The 26,913-nt window shown below is 45.6% G+C and overlaps 1 protein-coding gene across 2 annotated transcripts in view; it reads right to left on the bottom strand.

Moving 5' to 3' along the window:
* TUBGCP4 (tubulin gamma complex component 4) overlaps positions 1-26,913 on the bottom strand; it is a 317,619-nt gene that overhangs the window by 212,016 nt on the left and 78,690 nt on the right. For both annotated transcript variants that reach the window (XM_069625149.1, XM_069625148.1), the window contains exons 6-7: positions 12,053-12,132; positions 7,019-7,214 (exon numbers count right to left, since the gene is read on the bottom strand). In XM_069625149.1, coding sequence (XP_069481250.1) covers positions 7,019-7,214; positions 12,053-12,132 — 276 coding nt within the window. The remainder of the gene's footprint in view (positions 1-7,018; positions 7,215-12,052; positions 12,133-26,913) is intronic.

Genomic DNA, 26,913 nt, shown 5'->3' with positions numbered 1-26,913 from the left:
CTCCAACAAAAAAGAAAAAGATTGCTTAGATGTTTTTTGTTCAAAATGAAATGTATGGTCTTCAATGTTTATACTGCCCCTGCAGCAGACGTTTGATTCTTCAAAGCCTTTCGGAAAGGAAGAAGAGGGCAGGAGCTGCACCCTCTCGACATTCTGGGAAAAGCAGATCTGTCGAACTTCGATTCATGTATTTCTCATACTGCGAAGTTGAAGGCAACCTCTACAACAATGAAAAGTCACCCTAAAAATAGTTACCAATCCTACGGAACACCACCACCACAACACTTGAATTTTTTTAAACAATGCCAGCAGCACCATGCAACACTTAAATAGTATCCAAAACGAAGTGTTGGCATGTTCCCTGACATTACAAACAGAACGGGGTCCCCTTTTGCAAAAGCAGAACACTTCTTAGAAGTCATTAAGATATGAAGATTTCCTGTCAAACACACACGTTAATGGAAACAAGATCGGCTCTCAATGTGAATATACAAGACTGTACCCACATGTAAAGCAGAACATCACACAATCAGGATCTTCATAGCTGGATAAATGGGATGCTTATGATTTGGGGGTAGAATGTGCCCTCCGCTGATAGGTTTAAATGACTCCAAGACACCACCAATACAACATCATTAAAAGGAATAAAACAAGTGAAGTGAAAAGACAGTCAAAACCAGGGGGTGTACAGAGCAAGGATTGTGAGGGAGAGTTCAATAGGTCTCCCTCATTAGTTTCTTCCTGCCCCATTCCTTCAAATAGGCCAAGGCCATGCGAGCATAGGCCAGGCTGTGGGTCAATGGCAGCTGAACGGAATACAATTCAGCTTGCACAGTAGGAGATCGTTTCAAATTCCACAGATTCAGACATTTATTTTTGGCACATTTAAAAAAAAGCAGGGGGGGAATCTTTGGGGAGAGGGAAGAGGTTGACTGAAACACCACTGCCTAGGAAGAGATGCCAAGTTCCGGCATGAATCAAGCTTCAATTGTAGAATAATTGGTTTCCATTGGGAGGAAGGTGGGTCAGAACCCGCAGACAATCTGATTGATTATTGTAAAGAGCATGGCCTTCACTTCCAAATCCAAAACACAAGCTGTGTGCGATTCAAACAGGCTTTATTCTGTTGTTCCAGTGGAAGGGGACAAGGGGGGGGAGGGGGGGCTGTTCAGCGCGGCCTACACTTCCAAATCCAAAATACAAGCGGTGTGTGATTCAAACAGACTTTATTCTGTTGTTCCAGAGGAAGGGGACAAGTGGGGATCAACATAAGCAAGGAGGAGTCTAGCTGGCCCGGTCTTTCCATTTCCCACCATTCTTAGGATTACACACTGAGGAAGGGTTGGTTGGGCAGTCCCTTGATTTCTCTAGTAGAACCACTTCTCGTCAATACTGATCTAAGCTCAAAATGCATCTTCTAGCTTTAGGGTATATGTCGGAGGAATGCCTAAGGGGCAGGGTAAACACAAAACAGGAGTTTCTCATGAAAACAGTGGAGCGGCTGATAATCTAAAAAGGACCAAACGTCTCGTGTCCGACCTCCTACTCTAGTTTTTAAATTAGAAGTGTTCGCCCAGGACAGTGTTTTGCAAGTCACTCACAGTGAGAGGAATTTTTAAAAGTCACAGCAGACTAACTTAACAGTGTTCTCAACCAGGGTCCTTAATCTTTGTCCTGGCAATGGTATAAGGCGTAGTCCCAGTTTGAAAGACAAGTACATAGCATCAAAACCACTACTGGGTCAAGCCAAGGCTTTGACATTGAGGGGAGCTGGGAACGAGTTAGCAAGTTTGTAGCCTAGAAGGGCTTGGCTAGCTTAATACCCACAGCTACCAGGAGCTACTTTTGGCTCCCCAGGCCAAGTGGTGCTGAACAAACACAAACTATAACCGGAAAAAGTGATGGGTGGAAAGGTTTGAATAAATCTGAACCACTGGTATTGTTCTGGGCAACCTTCCACACCACAATTTTTTAGCTTGTCTGTGCCATTGCAAAACGGGTCTATCCATAAGCAAATCAGTCAGGTAATGCCACCAATGGGAGCAGCGCAGCCAGAAATCTTCCAGCCACCACCTTTTTGTTTTTGCTTTGTCACCCCAAATGGGACAGTGTGGGATATTTTGACCCACTCAGATGTGCCTCAATACATCACTTTACTGCAATGGTGAAAGAAACAGCCCAAAATGACCGCGCTGACTCCTGTGCACGCTAAAATCTTTAAAACTGCGTTTGTGTCACAACCTGAAAAAGGCTGCACGCACTGCCAACACACATTTTAGGGGGGGGGGGGGGGGGGGGATGAAAACAGAGTCCTCAAGGTAGGGGTATGCCAGTGGGCACTGCTACATTTTACATGGAGCAAAGTGAATGAAGCAGCATCATTCATTGTGCTGAAAAACCAAAAAATGCCTTTTAATTTGACACTTTCCCAATCTTAAAAAGTGCTGCTTGGCGCTAAATCCATTCATTTCTCATAAACCATTATGATCAAAAAGGGCCCTGCAATGGCCAGGATTCATTCATTGTGGCTCAGAGGAACCGGGCCTCATTGAATGACAGCTCCTGGCAACAGTAACTTTGTAAAAGCAAACCAGGGACTGCTTTTCATTTTTTCCATGGGAAATGGAAACGCGGCTAAAACTTTGCAACAAGTATCAAGAATCAGCTGTGCAGAGAGAGACTCTAAACAAATGTCTGATACATGCATCAATGCTGCAAAACAATCCTAGCACTCAACACAAGAACTATTAGCTGCACAAAGTGTATATTTGCTGAGATGAAAGCGGAATTTAAAGGAATAGTAAAATGGGCTTTTTCCTGACTGAAGGCGGAAAATCGCCTATTTTAAAAGTACATTGTTGTGTCAAGGCTTAAATACTTAAGAAATGTAAAAGGATTTGTAATGGTTAAGACAAACTTATAAAGTGTTTTAATTCTATAGGTTTAAAGTTAAGATTTAAAGCTGGTAATCAAAGCTCAACCCATTCTGAACGGCAAACTATATTTAAAAGAAAAAAAGAAACTTGCTTGGTCAGTGCTAACACTGAGAAAGGGTGACACTTCAAACTGCTGACACAGGAAAGGCTAATTGTTGGCTGGAGGCTTGGAATCCCCAGGACAATGGCACCTTTCAAGTCACATTAAACATTTGTCTTTGCGCCAGGCCAAGACAATAGCAGGCTAAGACACTCACACTTCCAGTGGGAAGGGCAGGAAGCTTCGCTCTCAAGGAAGAGGCCCCCACCCTGCTTCAAAGAATTCAATTGCTGCTGCTAGTTGAAAGAAAAGAAAAAAAACTGCTAAGGACAATTGGGGTTTAAATGCCTATTTGTAACTGAACTTTAAAGACATTTAACTTTGCCACAAGAATGAGGAGAAATCTGAAAGTTGGTAGTTTTAAATCTTATTTTATGCTCTTTCTTTGGAGACCTGATTGAACCCTGTACTGCACAAGGAACAGAGGTTGTGAAGAATAACCGTTTGTGGGGAAAGTGGGGAAATTGAGCACGTGACATTTTGTACACATATCCCTGGGGTAAACACGCATCTATGTACAAAATTGGGAAATTTTAGGCCAAATCTTTCATGGTTAAAATTGCTAAAATGTTGCAGAAAGCCTAAACCAGGTCCCACAGACTGGGGATTTGGATTGGAATGTGACCCACAAAATATGTAACCTGTACAACTGATTTTCTCAGAGGTCATCAGTGTATAAATATGTATTTGTGGGAAAACTAGATTTTGTTTCTAGGACCTAGGGGAGGTTCCTAGACATTGTAAAAGTAATACCATAAAACATGACATCCTTTTCTGTTATCCAACCAGCAAAGAGCAAGGTGGAAACTATGCTCTTGCCCAATCATAGCATCATGGGTGTGGGTTGTAGGACTGCCCCTGCCATATAATTTAGTTATGTCATTTGGCATGATAAATAAGGGAACCTGACAGCACACAGTCACACCGTTTCCAGACTTCATCCCGATTTTCTACGTGGCACCCTGTTCCTGAATTCTCCAACTTTGTTCCCGATTCCTGATTTTACTTACAAAGCCAAGGCCTCAACATTGCTGAACTCCTTAGCTAGGCCTCAAAATTCTGAAGCAATCCCAAAACCCCAGGGAAGCATCTTGATCCAGCTTTCTGCTACGAAAGACTTGCCTGCAGCAAACTCGCCATCCCACTGATATCCAGTCTCCAGTAACCAGAGGGCCAATCCAGTCCAGTGCAGTCCAGGTGACCAGAACCGCCCAGCTGACCCTGTTCCGCCAGGTGCCCTGCCGTCCTTGGTTAGACTGATCCTTGTGATGACCAGAACCCTTGACAGTCCAAAATCTTACTGTAAGTATTAATAGGAAGCATAGAAAATCATAGCATACCTTGTTTTGTTCCATCCCAATCTCTAAACCCTCCAATCCTTACCTTAATAACTGTCACTTTGTCAGAATCCTTATTGCAATCCTGTCTTTGATCTATCTTGCTAAGTGCCATTTCTTTAGTCATTTTCATCTTGTGTAAATCTTAAGTTATCCATCCTACTTCGAGTGATCCGACTGGTTCGCCAGCAGAGGACACTGGGGATTTGGTGTTGAAGTCAAGAATCAACTCCAGAGCTTACTTTGTCCCTCCTTGGTATTCTAGCCGGAATGCTCTAGTCAGTGTAAAACTATAGTAAATATTTTCCTGTCCAAACTGAGTTCTTTTCTGTTTTCACTGCCCGATTTTTCTAAAAATGCTCCTCATTCAACCTTGCAGATCTTCCTCAGTTTAATAGCTAGAGACTTCATTTCAACTCCGACTTAAACATAAGACCTGTAGCTACATTCCAACAAAACACAGTGTATTTCACCAGTTTTTCTTAAAAACTGTTTAGTGAAATTTAGGGGGGAATTTGCATTTCTGCAAAGTTTGACACGTGATTTTCAATTAAAATTATTTCCAAACTTCCATTAAGATCCAAAGTGTTTAATGTTGCTCAAATTAAAGCTCATGATTGTTAGCATATTGTCAATGTTACTCCCATAGAAATTTGTATTGATTTAAGGACTTTTGGACACATTCATTGTTTCACACAGCCATTTTCGAATGTCATTTTAAAAGTGTAAGATTTCCGAACCATTTTTCTCTCTTGTTTGGGGGAGGGAAGGTTGTATTCAAATCCTGCAGAACTGTTCATTATTCATGAATACCTGCTTACTCACATCTGTTTAGAATTGCTTATTTGTAGGTTGAGGAATATTGCAGGGGGAAATACTAACTTAAGTGCTATCCTTCTAAACGAGCCAAAAATGTCCTTTTCTATGCGTTTTATATTTTGTGTTGCTAAAAGTGAATTTAACAGACTTACATACCTTTTTATTTGTTATTGTCAACATTGGCGATTGCGGCTCCCTATTACAAAGTATATGTGCAATTTGAATTTTAAATAAATAAATATTACATTTACCAACCAGCCTGATCCCTGGTCCATTGTGACCTGGGGGTATTTTGAGAAGCAGGGTGATATGAGTGGTGTATCACTCAGAATAGTGAACCTATAGACATAAGTATTTCATTTGTGCGCTGCATACTAGGCTGAGACCAGGGTGTATCGCCTGACTGAAATCCTTAACAGGTATGCCCAAACATGGGTCCCGTGCCGGTTGGGCCGAAAGACCCAAGCTATTCCTCAATGAGGAGGCCCAACAAGGCCAAAACATGTCTGGGGATGCTTGTGGTCTCGTGCAGAGGAGATGTAACCTAGCAGTTCGGGCTGGACTGCCCCTTTTGGGGTGGGACCAAGCCTGATTTCAAATGGTCTTTCCCCTGTTGTAATGGCTTGGCAGGCGAAGAACGATGGTCTGGATGGTCGCCCAGAGCATTGCCAGTGGTTAAGATTCATTCTAAATCTTCCAGCCATCACCTCTGTTTTTGCTGAACACACCCCATGTGAATTTGAGTCTGTGAGTTTGGGACATTCTATAAACATTCAGACACATGTATACGACAAAGCAAAACGGGTGAGATAATGTACAAAATGATATTTTTTGCATCTTATGAGGAAAATAGTTTTGCGCAACACTGTGCTAGCGCCTCATCCTGCAGTGGTAGCTCCTGGTCACTGGTCAATTATAGAAACCCAGGAGCTGCCTTTAGCTCCTGCTTATCCCATCCACATTTCGATCGATGTGAAGCCCCGTTTTAAACCCATCTTTCCCCAAGGGGATTCTTGGATGCAAGCGCGGATACTTTTAGGTAGGTCTGTCTCACGCCCTGCCTGGGTTCTCAGAAGTTAGCCAGGCTTCACTGTTTGGGATGGCGTTTTTGCTAGGGCCACCCGAATCCGGGCTACAGCTCCAAGCTAGATTAACTCAGTATGCTTTTGTTTCAAGGTTTGGTCCCCGATGTTCTTCGGGACCAAGATCTCCGCAGGCCTTCTACTTTACGTTGTCCCCTCAATCTGGCCTCGAGCTCTGGCTTAGCCGTCCTAGCCACCAACCACTTGGTCACCCCAATACTAATTGGTCTTCTTGGCTTGTCGATCTACGGTTCTGCTTTTCTGGTTCCCTTTCTAGTCTTACAATCTCTGGTCGGTCTTCTTGGCTTGTCCAATACAGGTTCTGTTCTCCTGGTTCTCCTTCTCAAACTCTGCACCATAGAAGGGTGAACACAGGTGAATCGGGACGCTAATGGGTTCCGAGAGGTTCCAGAGGTGACCATGCTAACTTTTAATTAAAGAAAATAATAGTGCTTCACAGAAACCTGAAGCATAAGAAGAAAGCTGGCACCTCAGGAAGATAGAGAACTGGGAAGCAGAATATCCGAAGGAAAGAGGGACAGTGTGGGATGAAGATACCACACTCATGAAAGGCAAGGAGAGAGGTGGTGAAAGGTTTGTGCGGAAGAAACCATGCAATGAATATTTACTGTGCTCATGTCGATTTAAAGAAATAAACTTTAGGGGGGAAAAAATAAGAAAGGTGAAAGGCAACAATGAAAGAAACAAGGAACATTGTGGAAATGGAATGTTAGAACCTCTTACCATGTCTTGCATCTCGCGCAGCTGTTTGCCGGTTAGCCCACCAATGCCAAGGTCATACTCTTCCTCCTGGGTCGAAACATTTCCAAAGGACGGGCCTTGCTTGACAAAGAACTCTTCATATTGGTCCAACAGTAGTCCATGTAGCATCCAAGCTGACATCTGTTTGTACATGACACCGTGGCATACGGCTAGGATCCTAAAGGTGGAGACGCACAAATGACGAGTACCGCAAGAGGCACAGTGGTCTTCCCAAACAAACTCTCCATGCAAACATTCACGAGAATGTGCCCAATTAGGGATCACCTATTTCAACAAGTCCACAAGCTCCAATACTTTTGGCATCAGAAAGACATTTGTAAGTCACACACTCACTCTTTCAACTTAGAGTGCAGGATTTTGGTTTGGATCTTAAACGGTTTCCCATTTCTCTTTCAAATCTCAAGAGCCTGGGCAGTTCACCTCAATAATAACTTAATGCAAAGCTGAAATGAATCCCTGGTTTCTTGAGAGCACACCCAGTATTCACTCCGAGGTAGTTCGGGGTCTCAAAAGGAGCCCCTTCCATGTTTCTTTAAAAAGATCCCCTTCAGCTGCAGGCAAAGCAACACTGATCATGTCCCTGTCAAAAGTCACTAAATCTATAATTTCCCTTCCCTCCACAACTGGCCTGCCCCGTCATGCCCCACCTAGGCCCAGAAAGCTTCCACCACATCACCAATAAAGGGGCGCACACAAACGTCTCATGGGAGAAGGCCCCTTCATCTTACCCTCCCCACTATGTTCACAGAGTTGGAGGTTTCCATACCTGTTTGAGGAGCGCAGAGCTTGGGACACAGCCATTATTCCACAGTTTGGGATTAAAGTAAACTGCTCTTTACTTGAGCCCTTTGATTCCATTCCCTAGGCCTCAGATGGTTGAATAGACCCAGGAACTGTATTGCCAAAAAGTAACCCTTAACAATGCAACCTCACCCTTCTCCCCTGCTTCGAGCCCTTTTGACAAATTGAATCTCACATCTGGTCATCCCAGAGAAAGAGAAGATGGGTAAATTGGATTTCCAGCATGTGAAAGGTGCAGGACTGGGAGCATTGCTAACTAAAAGAGCAATCTGAGGAGCACATTCATTTTGATTGTTAAACATCCCTTCTAGCCTAAAAAATATTATGCACCACCTTGACAAATCGGATTTTAGGACATGCCACAATGGTAGGAAAAGGATCTGAAATAGGTTGAGACTGGCGCTTAGCAACACTCATGTACTTGATCTTTTCCACACATTTGAAAGAAGAAAGCTGGCAATTGCTCCATTGTTTCCTGTTTTGTTGGCTCTAAGTACAGGTGATGGATTGTTGGCTCTAAGCAACGGTGGATTGTTGGCTCTAAGCAGTGGTGGATTGTTGATCATTTAACTGTTGGGACAGTGTTTCTAAAGTACAGAGCTCCATCTTCTAGTAGATGTCTGTACACCCAATGGCTCATCTTAGCAGTGAGAGGGGGCTGTAGCATATTTATGGCCCAAAGAAACTCAGACACATTTGTATATACAAATAATGGTTTATTTTATATACACTCAGGCAAGGAGATTTCTTTAGAAGGTAAGTACTATCATAAGCAAATAGCACAATATAAAAAATAATACAATACTTCTGGTAAGTAAACCATAGTGTAAAAGACTTCCATGCAAGTAAAACCATTTTTTATATGCTTTCCAGAATGGCAGTATTCAAATCAAAGGCGAGTAATAACTTTGTAGCACTTGTATCCATTAGTCGTGAAACTGAATAAGTTACATTTGTAATCCTTTCTAGAATAGTGGATACACTTCCAAGGTGAGCAGGAACCTAGCAATTCCTTTTTAGAAGGACATTATGAAATTCAAAGGGTAGTAAACACCTTGTAATACTTTTCAGAATTACATGTAATTGAAATGTGAGTAAATAACTTTGTAACCTATTCTGTTCCAGGAATAATGTAGTTGCTTGTAATACTTTTTGAAAATAATAGATACAATTCAAAGGTTAGTAAGACCTTTGTTTCAGATCCTTATGAAAGAAACACCAGCACAAGGTAGGTTTCCTTAATCTTCTCACAGAGTCTAGGCTTTAGGAGTCCTTCCCGATCTAGTTCTGAGTCTCTTTCAGGGTCGGATTGAGGTAAAAAAAAAAAAAAAGGCAGGCAAACTGTAGAAAAGGCAAGAGTCCCTGTAGAATTCTTCTGCATCAATTAAATAACAGTTCTTTTGAGTAAAAGGGTTCAGAGACTTTGTAGAAGGCTTCCTGAATGTGTTCCGGCATTAGGCCTGGGCAAAAATGGATGGGCAAACTCCCAACTACACGAAATACCCCCCCCTAGCTACACAGGAGCAAGAGAACGATTCAAGGTAAGTATTACCTCAAATCTCACATGACCTCAGCAATGAAGATGATATACAGGCGGATTCCCCCTCACTATGCAGCAGCTACTGGACCCGGTCAATTGATTCTTGGTCTTCAGACAAAGAAAGGACAATGGCTCTGTAGCAGTCGACTGAAAAGGCTCCCAGCAGAGATTCTTCTTAGCTTCTCATGGTTCTGTGGATTTGGTGCCCTTTTCAGGATAACCGGTTGTCGTCTGATTGATTTGACTCTCTTTCTCGATCCAGCACCCTGGTGGAGGGGTCTTCCAGAAGCAAGATGCAGATCCTTGAGGCCCAGCAGTAGTTCACTGAAGTTTCAGCGTAGATACGTTCTTCAGAAGATGATGCACAGCACTCAGCCTTGAGGTCCCAGGGTATTGGTGGTTTGCAGCCCAGGAAGGTCATGCGTGGGATGGCTTGAAATGCAGGTCTTCTTATGCTGGATTGGTCCCAGTAGTCCAAGGAAAGGAGACATCCTTTCGGGTCTCCTCTGTCACATGGAAGAAAGGGTCAGCACATCTGTGGTCACTCAGCAGGAATCTCCGGTTGCTGAAAATAGCTACATGAGTCTTCTCTTCTTACTCATCAGATTCAGCTCCAGTAGTCGACTTGACTTCAGCTTCCAGATCCTAGACATTTATGTAGGAACCCAGCCAATCAGCACTCATACTGCATTAAAGGAGGGTGGCTGTCCTTTTAGTTGGGACTGGTTCCAGGCAGGCATGCCAGAAGACTAAGGACTGTAAAGTTTCGGAAACCTCCCTAATTTCCTGTCTTCACAGACACTCTGGATCCTGGGTAGGCTTCCCGGGAGATTCCCAAAGACAAAGGCCAAAGGTCAAACAAAGGAAGGACCAAGAAAGAACAAGTACACATGAAATGGCGGAAAAAGAATACAGCCACCATTTTGGGTCAATTGTGACCCTTCTGTGCATTACCAGGGCTCAGAGTACAGCCGGCGGTTAAAAAGAAGACAAAAGTCATTAGCACACGTCCACTGCACCAGTCATTCAGATATGCTTGTTACTGTAACAGAAATGTTACAGGAGCAGTGAGAAAGGGGATACGATGTAACCCCCTCAGTACTCCACATAAGGTGGTGTGTGCTGATCTCACACGATTCAAAGGCAAGAGGGATAAAAGTATCCCACTAACTTCGAAACATAGAAAAAAAATCCACAAGTACAGCAAGAAGTCCTGGGAGAGGCGGGTCTCATAAGTGAGAGAGAGTTGGCATAAATTGAAAAATCTAACCTAAAATTGCGCCCTGATGCCCCCGGGCCTGATGGTTTGTGCGTTATAAATAAACAAAATACAAATACAAATATTAATCTACTACTAAACACTGAAGCAGAACTTCAGCACTTACCACAGTGTCGCAAGAAAGACAGTACACCTCATACAGTATGGCCATACAGTAAAACCATTTAAAGCACTGCGATAACCTGAGCTTGAAGACTGTCTAGGACGGTTCTAGGTCATTTCAGCGACAGATTTTTTCCAATGGGTTTTTTTACGAATAACTTTTTATTTTTGGGGGATCCCCCCCCCCAAACACCCATCTCATATTGTTTGTTTTATCTATTCCTGACCGCCCCAACCCCTTATATGCACTTTCCCACCCCCACCCCCCTATATTTTTCAATTCATTTTTTCGTTGAACAATTTTTGTTAAAGAACCCAACGAAAAAAAGACGGCCGATGGAAAGGATGTACCGTCGAGGACAAACCTCCAGCACTTGGATGGAGATTTGTTCTCCACATTATCTACCACAGAGGATTTACTGCCAGCAAATTACCACCATGGTGCCAGAGGAGTAAGGAACCTGTATGCCAGTTGGACCGAGATCAGGACAGAGCCGCATCAGGGGAGACTACGCAAGCCAAGCGCCTCAATTCAGGATAGAGACGCAAACTAACGAACCCCACTAACAATTTCCCTTTCTGCATACACCTCTCAAACTCCAAACGAAACACAACCAAAACCTACAGCACAACAAACCGCACAAACTTCACTACATTGCAACAACAAAACAAAAACACACAGTCTTGCACAACAGTACACGACGTCTACCGGCCGCAAACACCCCAGGCCCAGCCAACGGACCCACCGGGCTGAGGCTGCCAACAGCACATCATTGCTCTCTTGCACTTTTCCTGCTTCCTCCCCCTAACTCAACCTCCTCTCCTCTTTCAGAGCCGCCAGAGCACCAGGGGAGCACTCCGGTGGTGATAGTGCGCGGTACAAATGTCCTTTAACATTAACATGGTAAGTACCCCAAAATCCACAATGAGGTTCTGGGGAAGTCTTAAATGGGGACTAGCACTGCCACTCCTCACTTCGAGGATTTACCTCCAAAATGCATTGCCATTTCCTCAAGAAGCCCAGGCATACTTATGAGTCCCCATGGTCATTTATACTATTTTACAATACTTCTTAAGCCCTTCTTCTCATTCCGCTACAAAAACAATATGCGCAGTAAAAGCCATGAGTCAACATTTTAGGACATGGCCAGCAACAATAAAAAAAATACTTTGCATAAACCGCACAAATTAACCATTTGCTTCAATACAAATAAAATAGGCCTTTGCAATGCATGGAAAATAGTCCACATTAGAACAGGAAATGCCTACTTACTTTTCCAATGCGCTGCGGACGGGAGGCAGTCCCCCACAACTATGCTTGTGCACATTTTCCAGGATCTGAGAGCCGTGGATCTGCATAAAAAGCAAAAAAGTCAGGAGTTCATTGTTGCGGTGTGACCTTTCAGGGTGGTGCCACGTCTATGGCAGAAGGACAATAATAAAAGCATCGTCTCATGCGAGACATGGAGCTTTCAGACAGGAAGGTTAGAGCTACACAAGCAAAGCACTTCCATGGTTTAGGGCAAGGAGCTGTACACAAGAATCCTACATCGTCAAAGATTGGCAAGCACTGCTGTGATGAGGCCAATAACTGGTCTCAGCCTGGGGTGGGAGGCCTAGCAGGCTGGAATCCAGAGCCAGTCCTACCCCTAAGGTGGACGGTGGCAGTGGAGACGGTACCAAATGCTGCCCCGCTTTTTTATGCCAACCTGTATCTGGGTAGAATCAGATGGTAGCATTGAAACAAGAAGAGAAGGGAGAAGACGGAGGGCACCCAAGAATAGTCACTCGCTCAGACAAACCTCCACAGCCAAATCTGCTGGGGGCAGCAAGGCCGCGTGGATGAAGTTGGTGCGGCTAAGCCCCATTTTTAAGCTCTTTGCTGCGCATACACAGCCGGGGAGGGAAAGGAAGAAAAACAAAATAGGTTAGGGACAGCTGGTTAACCCTCACCAGAGGAGGGATATATAAGCAGGGGAAAGGGGGCTTGAAAACAGGCAGTCTGGGAATAACATGTGAGGTCAGAGTAGCAGGTGGATGGCGACCAACAGACCGGAAGAAGGGAGCGGCAGCTTGTGGAGAAGAGTTCTGGATCAGGTGAGGCTTTGGCATAGTAATGATCGTGGTTCTGCAGAGTCAGTGAGAATGTGTTTGAGACAAGCACCTAGAAAGGGGAGTGTAAGGTGTGAGCCTGAGAAGACCGTTTCAGAGTGGAAAGAGCCGGTTTGAGTAGTGGTATGGGAGGAGAAACAGCAGTAGTGTGGGAGGAAAAGTAGTCTGGGAGGAGGAGGAGGAGGAGGAGGAGTAGTAGTAGAGTGGGATGAGAGTTAACATCAATGGGTAGAGGCAGGAGAGGAGTGAAAGATCGGTGGTAGCGCAGATTGATGGGGAGGAGTTAGGGGTGAAGCAGACAGTAGAAGGTAAAGGGAACGGTGTTCGGGAGTGAAACCAGGCAACATGTTACAGAGCACCTGCAAGTCACAACCCTATTACCAGTTAGAACACAAAACTCTGTTGAGAGTAGGGAAATGAGAAAGTCTACAAGGGAGACAGTGAACCTTCTTTAAGGGAGATTATCAGTCTAAGACAGAACGTAGACAGTAGGGGCCAACAATAGCACTAACCATAGTTAAGGACTCCTGGGCTAGGACAGAGGTTCGTGGAAAGCCGAGAGAGAAAAGGATGGCCATAGGCACTACATTTGAGACTCAAGTTTTCTGTGCCATCTGCGACACTGCCTCCAGCATGCGACTTGAACACCAAACTTATTTATTTTCTCCTTTACGCCTTGCTATTCCTTCATTTAGGAGTGCGAAACTCCTGAAGGTGTCTAACCCGCTAGTCCCCAGAAAGCTGTCATCCAGGTGGCCAGGACACAGCCATCACTATTGGATCCAGTTCCCAGGGGTGGGCCAGTGGGGGACGATCACCTGGATGGGGGGGGGGAGGGGGGGTCTTCAGAGGGTTGAAGTGGGACACTGATGGGTGAGATGCGATACCCCCTTCCTTATACCTTTTCCACATCCTACCCCGTAAGATATTTAGAAGCTCTGCCCTCCCCTCTCCCCTCTTTCCAACACAAACACTTTTACACCGTGGAAAACAACAAACTAACACCAGAGCCATTTACCTGATGTGTCCCAACACCAGGGTCAGGCAGAGTCAGGCAATTGACAATAACTACACACCTGACAGCCCTTTCCCTTCCCCACAGGGTAAAAGGCGGAGCACAAGAGCACACTCTGAGCAAGGACAAACGCAGCAGGAGGCAGCTATTCCAGGATGGCATTTCAAACGGAGAAGAAAGGCAGCGAGACCGGAAAGGATAACAAGGAGGGAAGTGCCCTTGCCCTTTTCAACCCAAGCCTGCAAAACCTCAGTGAAAGAAATCATAAGACCGGGAACTACAGCCGAGATGTCAATGGTGCACAGGACCCTCCCGCAGTGATAACCGAGGTGGGGAGTTGTGCTTGCTACCGTGGTACCAGACTCCAGAGACCAAAAAGATGAGGTCAGCACAGCCAGTGAGTCAGAGAGAGAACCAATAGTAAAACCGGACAGTGTTGAGCGAAGGTTGCAAATGGCAACTTTTTATGAACTTGTGTGCTATTGAACTTTTTAAAACAGGGAAAGACCAGCTGTAGAGTGGTCCGGCACCACGTGGGCGTACATTCAAAAGACTGGCTGGTCCCCCTTCTGAATAATATAGTGGCAAGAGGCCATAGGAAAGGCCGGCATACAGAGTTAAGGTGGTCATAAAAGGGTCGAGCCAAAATCTCTTGTACAATCGAAGGTCCTTAACCCATTACCAAAGTTGCAACATTGTGAAAAAGGCAAGTGCACCCGGATGAGGGAAAATGCTGTATGAATGATAAATGTGAAAAGTCTGACTGGGGGCCCGAGAGAAAGCCTGACTGGGGGCCCAAGAGAAAGCCTGACTGGGGGCCCAAGAGAAAGCCTGACTGGGGGCTTAAGAGAAAGCCTGACTGGGGGCTTAAGAGAAGCAAAAGTGAATCCTGCAAGGTATTGTGAATAAGTGAACTGTGTGAAACTGGCAAATGTGAACATGGCTGATGGAAGCCAAGGTTACAAAAAGGATCGCAGCCCGGTTGAGAGGGATCCAAGGGTGAAATGAAATCACCTGACGGGAAGATTACTGAAAGGAACGTTGTTGTTTATAGTACATCAGGCCCTCTGAGGCAAGAGACTTGGTGTAAAAGAGACTTGGCCACAGTAGGCCCTGATATTTCGGAAACTAACTGTAAGCTTGTGCTGGAGAAGCCCAGGAGTGTGCTGTGCTAGAGAGTCTCGCCTTGTCCCGTGCTAAAAGCGTGGGGAAGGGAGACCCCAGGTATACCATCCTGACTTACCATTTGTGAACACTTCTTTCTTTTCTGGTGAACATTATCCCACACTATTTTGTAACTTAGCGGTAAGGATTGGCAATATTTCTTTTTTAGTATAGGCCCTTTTTTATTTGACGAGACGCCACTAGGTCTGTCTTATTATCATTTGATGGTTGTAGCTTGCTCCCACCTAAGATCTAGGTTTAGAGTAGGCGTTTTCCTCACCCATTTATACAGTTTAATAAACACCCTTGAACTGTGATCACTTGTGTCGGTCTTTACTGTTGCCACCATGAGTTCCTTACAGTACTGCAGAAAAGGGACCAAAACTGCAGAGTGACTACAGAAGTTGCTAAACTCTGTGCCAGAGATCTTCCCAGGGAACTAGTAAGTGTGACACCTTCAGGTTTCTCAGAGCACTACCAAAGGACGCAATTCGCCCGGTCAATCTTCTTCGCTTCTTCCAGTCCCACACTCTGCTGAGGAGGTCTGGACAAATTGGATTGAGTTTGTCCTGGAGGGCTCAGCAAAGACTTGGGCGAATTTGGCCTTCCCACAATGATGCACTCGAAATGGGCAGCATGTCTCCTGGCATTGAGGTTTTGCAGCTCTGGAAACTCACAGGAGTTCTGGAGATGGCTCAAATCAAAGTTAGTCTAGGTCTGGTTGTTCCCACCAGTCAAAGGGAAGGAGTCATCCTTTTCAGAGTTCCTCGATCAGAAGTCGCCGTCAGGACAATAGTGGTCGCTTCACGGTGTTGCAAAGGGTCGCAGGCGTCTCTAGTAGTCTTCAGTTACTTCAGTTTCCAGTGGTCGGCTTGCCTTTCACCTAAGGATCCTCACCTTTTATTCATTTTCTGCACACACTCCTCTGCAATCTCTCTCAGCAGTTTTCAGAAAGGGGCGGGTGGATGTTCAATAAGGACAGACAGCCCCACCAGTAGGAGCTGGTTCCATTCATGCACTCGGCCAGACAAAGGGCAGAGGTGGGAAAAACTCCTCCACAGACACACTGGTGCCTAGTAGTCAGTGACACCCAAGGGTTCCCAGCAAAGGAAAGACAACCGCACACACACCCCACCTCCCAGGACAGTAGAAGGGCTGACAAAGGACAACCACGCTAGTAATGGCGAACAAAGAAAGAAGCTACCAAGTTAGAACTTGGGTAACCCTATTGTACATAGAAAATTCACACAGCAGTTGGTAGGACACGTCCACTGCCACCAGCCATAACTAGAAGGTGGTCTATGCGACTAAAGTCACATGAGCAGAGAGAAGGGGGATACAATGTATCCCTCTGGCACTCACTGAAGGTGGTGTGTGCCAATATCGCAGACTGTAAAGTTTTTAGGAGAGATGCTAAGCATCTCTCTATCCTTACTAACTGTAGTTACTCGAGGATACAGAATAGAATCTCAAAGGAGGGCCCAAAGGGTCCCCAGCAACACTGCCCATAAGAAGCAATGGGCTGCAATAGAAAAATACAGATGCCTTAAAAAGAGAGATGGAGGAAAGTAGACTCCATAGAACAGTATAAATACAAAGAAAAGAGTTCCAAAAAAAAAAAGAGCCCATGAGAATAAATGAGTGGAAAAAGGCTCAGCAGTCCAGCAAAATGTGTGGGGGGGGGGGGGACTCACTAGGAGAGGGGAATCGAGCATAACAATGATACATCTCCCTAACAACTTCTCACTTGCAACTCTTACGAAAAGGAACCTATATCATTCCGTTGCTCTCATAAAAATACACAGCCATTTTTGGCATATGCAACATCCAACCCCATTATTTGCTATGCTAATATACAACTGTTTGGTGGCAGTCTCGCAACACAATGTGGGCACCCCTGTGAGCCCAGCTGAGGGGTCCCAGCCCCCAAGTTCCCTGACCAAACAGAAGCAACGCCAGTGTCCTGTGCCGCCTGGGAAGACACTCAAATGCCAATGCGCATGATGATCAGGTCGCCGCAGGTGCACACTGCACTAGAGGAAAGATTTAAGTAAGTGCTTTAATCAAACATTTCACCTTTCACCTAGTGTAGAAACAAGGGGAGCAGTATCTGTCACTCGGAAACCAAACATACCAACCACCGCTGCGCACAGCCAGTAACATTACAATGAGCATGCCAGTGGTGGGTGCCATTGTGATGATTCCTGTGGAGTCATCACTGATCCCCAGTCGAAGATCTCCTCCCATGTGGCCAGGGGACAGCAGTCGCCACCTTATCCTGACCCTGGGGGTGGTATGAGGGAGGATCACATGGGAGGAGACGGCTGTCGGGGAGAGCTGGTGACCCCATCAGGAGAGATGCGTTATTCCTCCCTTGCCAGAGAATACTACCTTCTTATTCCAAAATGTTTGATGGTGTGCAGTCACTATACAAGTTCCTCCCATCGTAAAACCCCAAAACCCTTTTCTGAAGAATGGCATTCGTACTTCACATCCACATAACACATACCTAACATCTCCTGTCTCCAATCATTTTGTTCTAAACAAGAATCCTAAACAATATCACTTTGAAGTCCCAGAAATCATATGGACTCCAAATCCCATAAAGCCTCAAGTACTGAGACGAGGAAGGAGTTCATATGGATTGAAGGAAATGCCAAACTGAAAACGCAGACTAGTTGTTGCAACAAAGCCAGAACGGGCAGGACATTTACAAATAGCTCACTAATTCAAACAGGAGTCGGAGAAGAGAGAAGCGGAACGGGAGAAGCAGGAAACTGAACTGAGGGGGGAAGGCAGCAGCATGAGAACGGACCGTGCTGGAGAAGGCAGGCTCTTCCAGACGTCTGCTCGCAAGCATTACCTACTGGCATGGCGCCAGGCCAGAAAAGACAGCAAGCACCATGGGAGAACCAGTGGGGAACCGGCAGAACTACCGGGTTCGTGGTCATGCTGAGAGCCAGCAGTCTTACCGGCGGGTGAATGCGTAGCTGGCAGAAGGTCTGCAGAGTGGGAAACACTGTCCCAGAGGAGAAGCTTCATTGCAGCAACGTGCCAAAGGTCGGAACGCTACCAGACGCCGGTGAGTCTGCGCAGAGATGTTGAGGACCCCAGGGCGTACCGACAGGCATGTGAGCAATTAAGAACTTGTTTTGAATGCCGACCAAGTAAAATACAGAGAGAAAATGTGCACAAAGCCTCATGCAAGAGATGTCAACATGGTGAAAGTTGGAGCAAGCATTATCACAAGCAGATGAATGTTAATGAAGAAGCTAAAAGACAAACATTACAACTTTGCGTCAGCCTCTCATTTCGGACCCATCACAGCAGGCAACTCCTGAGGGGATACTAGCATGAAACAATTCAAGGCCATGTCCAAACAGATCCCAGCATTATCACTGTAAGTCACTTTCATACAGCTATGGACACAATATATGGCAGCAAGGGCACTGTAAATCACTTTCACGAAGCTGCAGCCACAATCCACCCCAGAATGGTCGTCGTCTATCACTTTCATGAAGCTGTGGCCAATGGTCATTCTTAACCACTTTTATGAAGCCAAATATGTGCCGGTATGTATGGCCACTGTAAATCACCTTCACAAAGCAGCAGCCACAATCTACACCAGAATGCCCAATATAGCACTTTGATGATGACTTTAACAAAACAAGCCGTCATTGTCAATATAAATATGATGTAGCCCCCAACACCAAAACATACACAAACACACAAATACAGTCAAAAAAGCATGCATATAAAGACTATTTGTTTTACTTACAGTGACGATTCACTGGATCTCGTCACTTCTCCTAAGAGAGAAGCCCTTCCCTGGGAGGTTAGGGAGGTGAGCCCACTATGCAACGATCCCCCCCACCCCCTGAGGGGTGACGGTAAAGTATGCTAACAGGGGGAGATTCCCCTCATGGGGACAATGACTCTAGTTCCGTGATGGAACTACCTAACCCCCTTACCTTCAAGACCATGAAATCCTCGAGGTCCTCCAAGAACAACCTGGAGCAGTACTGTGTGTTACTGCAATATTGCCTCCTTTTCTCACTTAAGACTTTAATACTACCAAGACGAGGAGGAACGTGCAGAGTGATAATAAGTAATCTCTGCAAAGAGATATCAAGAATGAAGGTTACTACGGGAGTAGTGTCCCTCCTCAGAGGATTTGTGGAAACTGTGGCAAAAGCAGGAGGACACTACGGGAGTGATCTCCCTTGTTACAACAGACAAGAAGAAGAAAAGGTAAGTCCAGAAATTATATATATATATATATATATATATATATATATATATATATATATATATATATATATATATAAAAAAAACAGAGAAAGAATAATTGTTGGATGTTTACCCAAGCCCAACAAAGCCCCTGGGAGGAATTACCAGGACTTATCAGAACTGTTGCAAGAGACCATTAGAAGTCTGCCCTTAAGGTTGAACTAGTTGGAACAGAAGACGGGAGCCCTTCTCCTGGATTCATTTCACTTTGCTGAATATCTTCGGTTAGTTGTCCGGTCAGAGTAGGATCATTTTGCACAGAAGACTGATTATTTAGTTTGAAAACCACCCTGATGGTGAGCACCCTAAAAAAGTCAGGGAGGTAGGGCAACCCTTCTACTTATAAGGGTAGACTGGATATTTTGTTATAATTTGAATAAAACCTCGAGTTTGAAACGCCACCCCTTTGTACTACTCCCTCGGACTTACCACATACATTACTGTTACGTGTTTTAGAATCTGTGGTGTTCTCTTGGTCCGGGCATCACCACAATTTGGGGTTTACAGATGTGTTTTGGCTCCATATCTAAGGGAATGCAGGCTTGATCCCTTTTTAAAAAAAAAGGAACATGCAAAGTCCCTGGGACATGGGCCCTAAACATGTGTACTTACATAACAGCGAAAGTTTCTGGATTGGGGGGTTACTGACATAGCAGCACCTTTAGCCCTCACAGTGTGACTGGCCAACATCAAGGTGGGAGCAAGCACTGCGTGGGCCCTTGCTACGAGGGCCTTCAGCAATTAAAGTTCATAGAACATCTGCAATTTAATCACTCTGTAAAGCTCCTGTGTATTAAGTAGTCCTTCCATCTGATCCCATTCTACTGCATCTTGTTGTACCCAAATCGTGTTTTAAGCTGGTAAATTAGTTGTTGTGAGTGTTCATTAAAATATGTCTGTTCTCTTTAATAATAATTATATCCATTTCTTATATAGCGCTACAATCCCTTGGGTCTCAGAGCGCTGAAATAACAGATGACATTATTATCCCACAGAGTGGTACTTAATTTATCGACCTCGGAAGGATGAAAGGCTGAGTTGCATTTGCCGGAATTTAAACCTATCACAGCAGGCAGCACACAGATATCGGGGACGAGCACTGAACTCCCTGTGCTATCAGACCAGCTATTTGCCAGATTGCTCTCGTCTGACAGGAATAAACTGACCAGACAAACTCAAATACATATGTTGAAGGTGTTTTATTAGAAAGAGCCTTTACAGTGCGAGGGCAAACTAAACGGGGTACGAATATAACTTAACCAAGGTGTCCGGATGAACCGAATAGTTGGGTCTAACTAAATGGTCCAATTTAGTTCCAGGTGCTGTCTCCCTATGATGGGGCACACTTTATTCAGTCAGACAACATGTTTATTCAGATCAAATAAGCCACCAAACAGCTACACATAACAATAAATGATGACAAAATTACTGCTAACGATTGCATATATAAAAAAAAAAAAAACATTTAAAAATGGAGTAACCGATCAAAACACAGCTCTCTATAAAAGTGGATAAAAACACTTAACATACACAAAAGGGCCATAAGTGCCAATACAGATTCGGTTCCATATGGTGCATAGTTAACAATTCATCACATTTAACATCAGGGAAAAATGTGTAAAAAGGGAGCAAGAAACCCACCAAATACTACCAATGCATTTGGGGCAACACTCCTTCAAATTATTCGAAAGGTGGCCACTTTCAGTGCAGTTGCATGAGCAGCCCCTTTCTTTGGTACATGGCTCTTTTCAAAAATACTAGTAGCGCCCACGCCGTCAAGACAGAATCTTCTGTCAGAAGATAAATAAGAGCTGGCCTATAGGTACGGATGTTGGCTGACCTGAGCACCAGCAGTAAAGTAGACCGTCAGATGTTGGCAAGGAGGACAGAACAACAAAAGACGGATCATGTCCCCTCTCGCAACACCACATTCTCGGCAACCCGCCTCATCAGGAAACCCACTCCATTTAGCTGTTTCCCTCAGCTGCAAACAATCAAATCTCACACGAGTGAGCAGTCAGCAGTCTGTCTTGGTAGAGCCCCAAATTAAATCGGGCTGGATCTCTTGCCCCCGGCTGATCACTGCATACACTCGATCTGAATTGGTTGCAAACTCCATGAGATCTCTTTTCCTCTTAAACACTTCTCGCATTCTGCTTTTATAGGATCTCATTTGGCTTGTAGTCAGCAGATTCGCTGGGGGCGAGAGTGCCCGAATATTTCCACTGGATAGTGCTCCATCAATGTAGGAGAGCCACAGAATCTTCCTCCAGGTGGCCCTAGCCATTAGGGACTTAATAAAGTGGCATATAGATGCATACTCATTTGCCCAAAGCCTAATCCAAAAGGTTATAGGAGCCGAGGTCCACTGGTCCTCCCAAAATTCCACTCCCAGTTCCCTATGAATAAAGACACAGGGAGCCAATCCTGTAAGTCCCAATAGCCTGCTGAAAAATGTATTCTCTTTCACCTGGATTTTGGGGGCTTTCTGGAAGCCTTAAAGTGCTGCTCCATACAAAGTGACTGCTTTTGTCTGGCCGCAGTACATTTTTGGGACAACATCCAAGGGATGTCCTTGGCAGCGGGACAACAAAAAAAACGAGATATCCCTCCCACTGGTTGACTGAACTTGGCAGATGGTCTCTTAATAACAGCCGTGCCCGTGATTGTCTCTGAGAATCTGACCCCTAGATAGTCAAATTCCTTCACTCTGGGAATAATTTCCTCACTGCAGAGCATTGGATGAATCTTCCCTGACCTTTGCCCTGTGCATCCCATTGCTGCAGATTTTTTAGTGTTGATTTTAAGCCCCAGATTTCCCATAAAGGATGCATAAATGGAGATCAGCACCTGGAGGGCCATTGGGGTTCTGGCAATTAGCACGGTGTCATATGTATGCCAAAACCAGAAATGCCCTGCCACCCCCCACTCCCCTGTCATCTGCCGAGCCGAGTGGCGGTTGCTTCCGCGTTGGAGGCTCCAACGTAAGCGACTATACCGGTAGTTCCAGCATGTCGTTTTCATACGTGCTGTGACGGTCTAGTGGTCGCCCAAGATGGCAGCCGCTGGGAGGTACTAATTCACTCCTCTCCCAACGACCGGCGCGTTGCAACCCCCGAATTTTTGGCTTGTGCTACTTTTTGGGTGAAATGCTCGTTTTTCTGCTTTCACGGCTTACACCGAGCCGCTCTGCTTCCTTTCGGTTCGCAACTCTTGCGATACGCTTTCCTTTCCTTTTCCTCCCGCTCCTTACGTTACTTTGGCTCCGGCTGCTATTCTGCTCGCTCGGCTACTCCGAGGCGAGCCTCTCTCCCTGCTCTCTCCTCCGCCTTGGGTTTCTTTGCTGCCGCTCCTCGTGGTATCTGTTATCTCCGTGCCTCAGTCTTCCACTATGAAGAACTTGCTATAAGACCTCCTTTCTCCTACCCGTGGAGTTCCTCCTACCAGCATTGTCGGCGGTTACCTGACATCTAATCTCCTGGAAATCTTCTGCGTGTCAAAGGGTTTTTTCTGCCATCAAGGCTTTTTCCCTTACCACCTGACCACGGGAGAGCAGCCTCAGGACTGCTTGTATCAAAGCATTCACTGTGGCTTCCTCTCGTGGCAGTCAAACGTCATCTAAGGAGAAGAGGGATTATTACACACGTCGCCATCTCAGCCCCGAGGATTTGGAGAACTACCAAACAGGTGAGGAGAGTGGGGAGGAAGAAGGGCTAGGAACCAAGGCTAAACAAGACATCCCCAGACATGGAAAATCCACCCTTGTGTCCGCCAAAGCCTTCAGAAGGTCATTAATATAGAGGGTAAAAAGGATCAGAGCTAGGACACACCCTTGGCAGACACCACATCGGGCCATGAAACAAGTTGTGCAGTGTCCCCCCCCACCACTGCACACACACGACTCACTCTCCCTGTGCAGTACCTGCAATACCACCAAGATATCTCTGGGCAGCCCATGGAGCAGAGCACGGGCCACAATATTGCTCTATCCACTTTGTTGAAGGCCGTGCTCAGATCCATGAAAGCAAGATAAACTCCACCCCCCCCCCTCCACAAAAAAAATTGAATTAGAAACAAGTAAGTAAACATTGAGGCTCTGTTCCATGGTACCCACCCCAGGGCGAAATCCAAACTGGACGTCCGAAAGGACCGACCTCTCCATCAGCCAGGATGGACGCAATATGTCCCAGCAAAACCCTTCCAAAGATTTTAAACGAGGTGTTCAGTAGTGACATTGGTCTGTAGGACATAGGGCTCGATAGGTCCCACTGCTGAAAGATGGGAAAAATAATAATGGCCGACTTCCACAAGGGTGGGAACAAGCCTGTATCCATACAAGCATTCAATACTCTAGTCAGCAAAGGAGCCCAAAGTTCCAGATGGTCCTGAAAGAGATCTGAAGGGATGGCATCAGGACCCGGTGCTCAATTACGGGCCTGTTGCATGATGGCCCAAGACACCTCCTCTAACCCAAAATGTAAAGGAGGGTCACTTCTCCCTTGACTTTCGGCTTGGGACCCACCACCAAATAGGTCACCAAATTACCCCACCCATTCCACATCTTCCACTTACATGCCGCTAGGCCTCTCCCATTTGGAATCGGATGGACCCCCTTTCACAAACTCCCAAAACGCCTTCTGGTCATTCCTCCTCGAGGCATCCAGGAAGCCCTCCCATCGCTCCCTTTCCATTTCCTTTTCCCTTCTCTTTAACTCCCCACGATAGAGCGCCCTGGCCTGAACGATCTCCCCTCTTGCGCATATCAGTGCATTCAAGGCCCTTAGAAGAGCTTTCTTGGCGACGGTGCAAGCCTCAAACCACCCTCTATTATTGGGCTTATCCTTCCTCTTATAGTTGGTCGTAAATCCCTTGGCCAAGACCCCCTGTCGATTCATAAACTGTTCTACTACATGACCAAGGGTTGCAGTACTATCCAGAATATCATGAATAAGGGATCGTTTCTCCGACAAGAAGTATAAATGTAGATTAGTTTCCTGTATTCGTTCCCCATTTGATTCTCCTGGTCATGAATACGTTCAGGTTTCCAGGCACACTGGGATGTCTTTGAGGCCCAACCCCCCCCCACCACACCCTTCAACTTTAAACATATAGGCGGATGGTCACTGCTGACATCCATCAGCACCTCAAAGCCCACAATTCTATCCAACAATTCTAGAGAGATACAGAAATAGTCAATCGTCAAGGAACCCCGACGATTGTCGACTGTGAGGTTACCCGGTATGTCCGGTGCTATGCATCCATTCACTGTGCGTATTCCCCATTCTAGGAGCCAAAAGCACATTCAGAGACCCTAGCACACACACACTCCTTCATCTACAGCAATGGGATATTCAGTGACCAGTCCTCCATGGGTCTAGTATATCATGTGGCACACGTGGACTCATTTTAAGGTTAAAATCTCCTCCCCAAATGCATTGCTCTTTACCATTTCTCCCATTAAGGAGTAGCTCATCCAAGACCACCTTAACCTTGACTAACCCGTCTGCCTCAGCCTTATGGGGACTACTGTAAAAATTCACAATAAGTATTGTATCCCCCTTAGGGGATGTGATGTGAAGAACCTGTAGGGAGTTCATCTTGGTCTCCACTACACACACCCTGCAGGCAAACAAGACCTTGATCAGAATAGCCAGCCCCCCATAACATCTTCTCCTTGCATTCTTTCACGCTGGTATCCCATATGATGTATAACCATTTAACAGTGGGGTCTCCAGAGCCCAGGTCTCTTGCAAGAGAACAACATTGTGGGACTTCAAGAACGCCACAGTGTTTTCCTCATCATCAAATTTCCCCCTTGCCCCAGCTATATTCCAAGATAAACTTGCCACCAAGGGTGCTGGATTCAATTACAACAATTCCCCCAAGATCTCCAGACTTTGGGGGTGGGAGGGGGCGGGCCGCACTTCACAGCCCTCCTGGTCAGTTTGGCTAGGCCGCTTAGCCGTACTTCAGTCCAAATCCTTGCAAGAGGTTAGGGCTCCGTATCGATTGGCTAACTCTAGTCGACTTGACGTACACCCCTCCGTTCTGCGTGTTTAACCTTTCTGAATTGGGATGGGGCATCCACCCCAATGAGGTTCTTTGTCCAAAAGGATGGTGCGGAGGCCCCCTTGCATAGGCCTCACTCGGTATTGTGCCACCCCCAGTAGATGCTCCCAGCCCGTGCCCCACATCTTCCCCCCACACACCCTCCCCTCTCTGGGAAAGAGTAGAAAATGTCCAGGGAGACCAACTTACTATGGAGACTATAGCCATTTGGTTTTAGGTCTCTAGACAGGTTAGAATTGACCAGATAACTGACCAACGGAGGGTCTGAGAAGGAAACCACAATACAATACCCTTCCACGCATTTAGGTTTTTGCCCAATCCACCCCACTCTTCTTGCCATTAACATGAGATTTGGGTCAATCCTCGGCCTGATCGAATTTGAATTGATCCAATGAGTCACTTTATTCATAAGTGAGATGGTGGATTCAAAACCACCCTTCGGGAGCCCTGGGTCAACCGCGACGATCTCTGCAAGTGGGGCTGCTACTCAACCCTCACCCCCCCTCCGGAATTTGACTTGCCGTTTACCAATGTCACAGCCCCAGTCCCAGCTGTACCAATTTCTGCCACTTTTTTTGTTAAGACTAAGTCATCCAGAATCGCCAAAGTATGCATCACCCCAGACTTCAAGGCCTGCAATGACTCCAAAACTGTCTGAAGCAGCTTGAGCCTAGCATACCGAAGAGATTCCAACTAGTGCTTATCCTCATCCCCCACAGGCGGAATTTAGGTCCTCATCTGAGCCCTCTGTGGACACCTGCCCATCTGACTACACGCCAATGGATCAGTTACTATCTCCACCATCCTCTTCACCAGCTATTCCATCCTCAAACCCGACCCCTCCCCGTCCACTTGCCCTTCCACGTCTACTTCTTGATCCGCTACTGTGCCAGAATACTAAGGGTCCTGAGATTTGGTGTTCCCTCTGTTAGGCAGAAACCTGTGCAGTTCCCTCTGGGACCACTGCAAAAGATTTAGGACTACAGGTGTTTGGCAGTAAACCCACTTGGTAGCAGTCTGTACCACACAGATTCACTTGGTAGCTGTGGCTGAGCAGTCAGACTTCCCTCAAGAAGAGTTGGGCAGTATACAGAGTATTCACAATAGGTCAAGAGAACACAGTAGAACAAGTAAACACTGACCAGGGCTTGGTGTAAAAGAGATAATTATTTATTTAAAACCACATCTAGAAAAACACACAGGCACTAATAGTAAGCAATTCAAAAACATGGTCATTGAAAGGTATACACTCCCTTAAAAGAATATTAGACAAGTCTTAAGTAAAGCACCACTTATTTTCAGACAGCGGTGAGCGCTTAACGTAGATGGCACTCTAATAATTCGGTTTAAAAGGGAGAGAAAAGCAGAGAACAAGTTGAACCAGATCCCAACACTTTTACCAGAACATAACAAGAGAGGAAGGCAAAGTAAAACCGTGAAGTTAGAGTTCAAGAAAGCCGGATCCACTTTCAGAGGATCCAAAC

The sequence above is a fragment of the Ambystoma mexicanum genome, chromosome 11 (assembly GCF_040938575.1).
Source record: "Ambystoma mexicanum isolate Mex_15411 chromosome 11, UKY_AmexF1_1, whole genome shotgun sequence".
Taxonomy (NCBI): Eukaryota; Metazoa; Chordata; class Amphibia; order Caudata; family Ambystomatidae; genus Ambystoma; species Ambystoma mexicanum.
The sequence above is the reverse complement of the archived record's forward strand: the minus strand, read 5'-3'. Positions and strand labels throughout refer to the sequence as shown.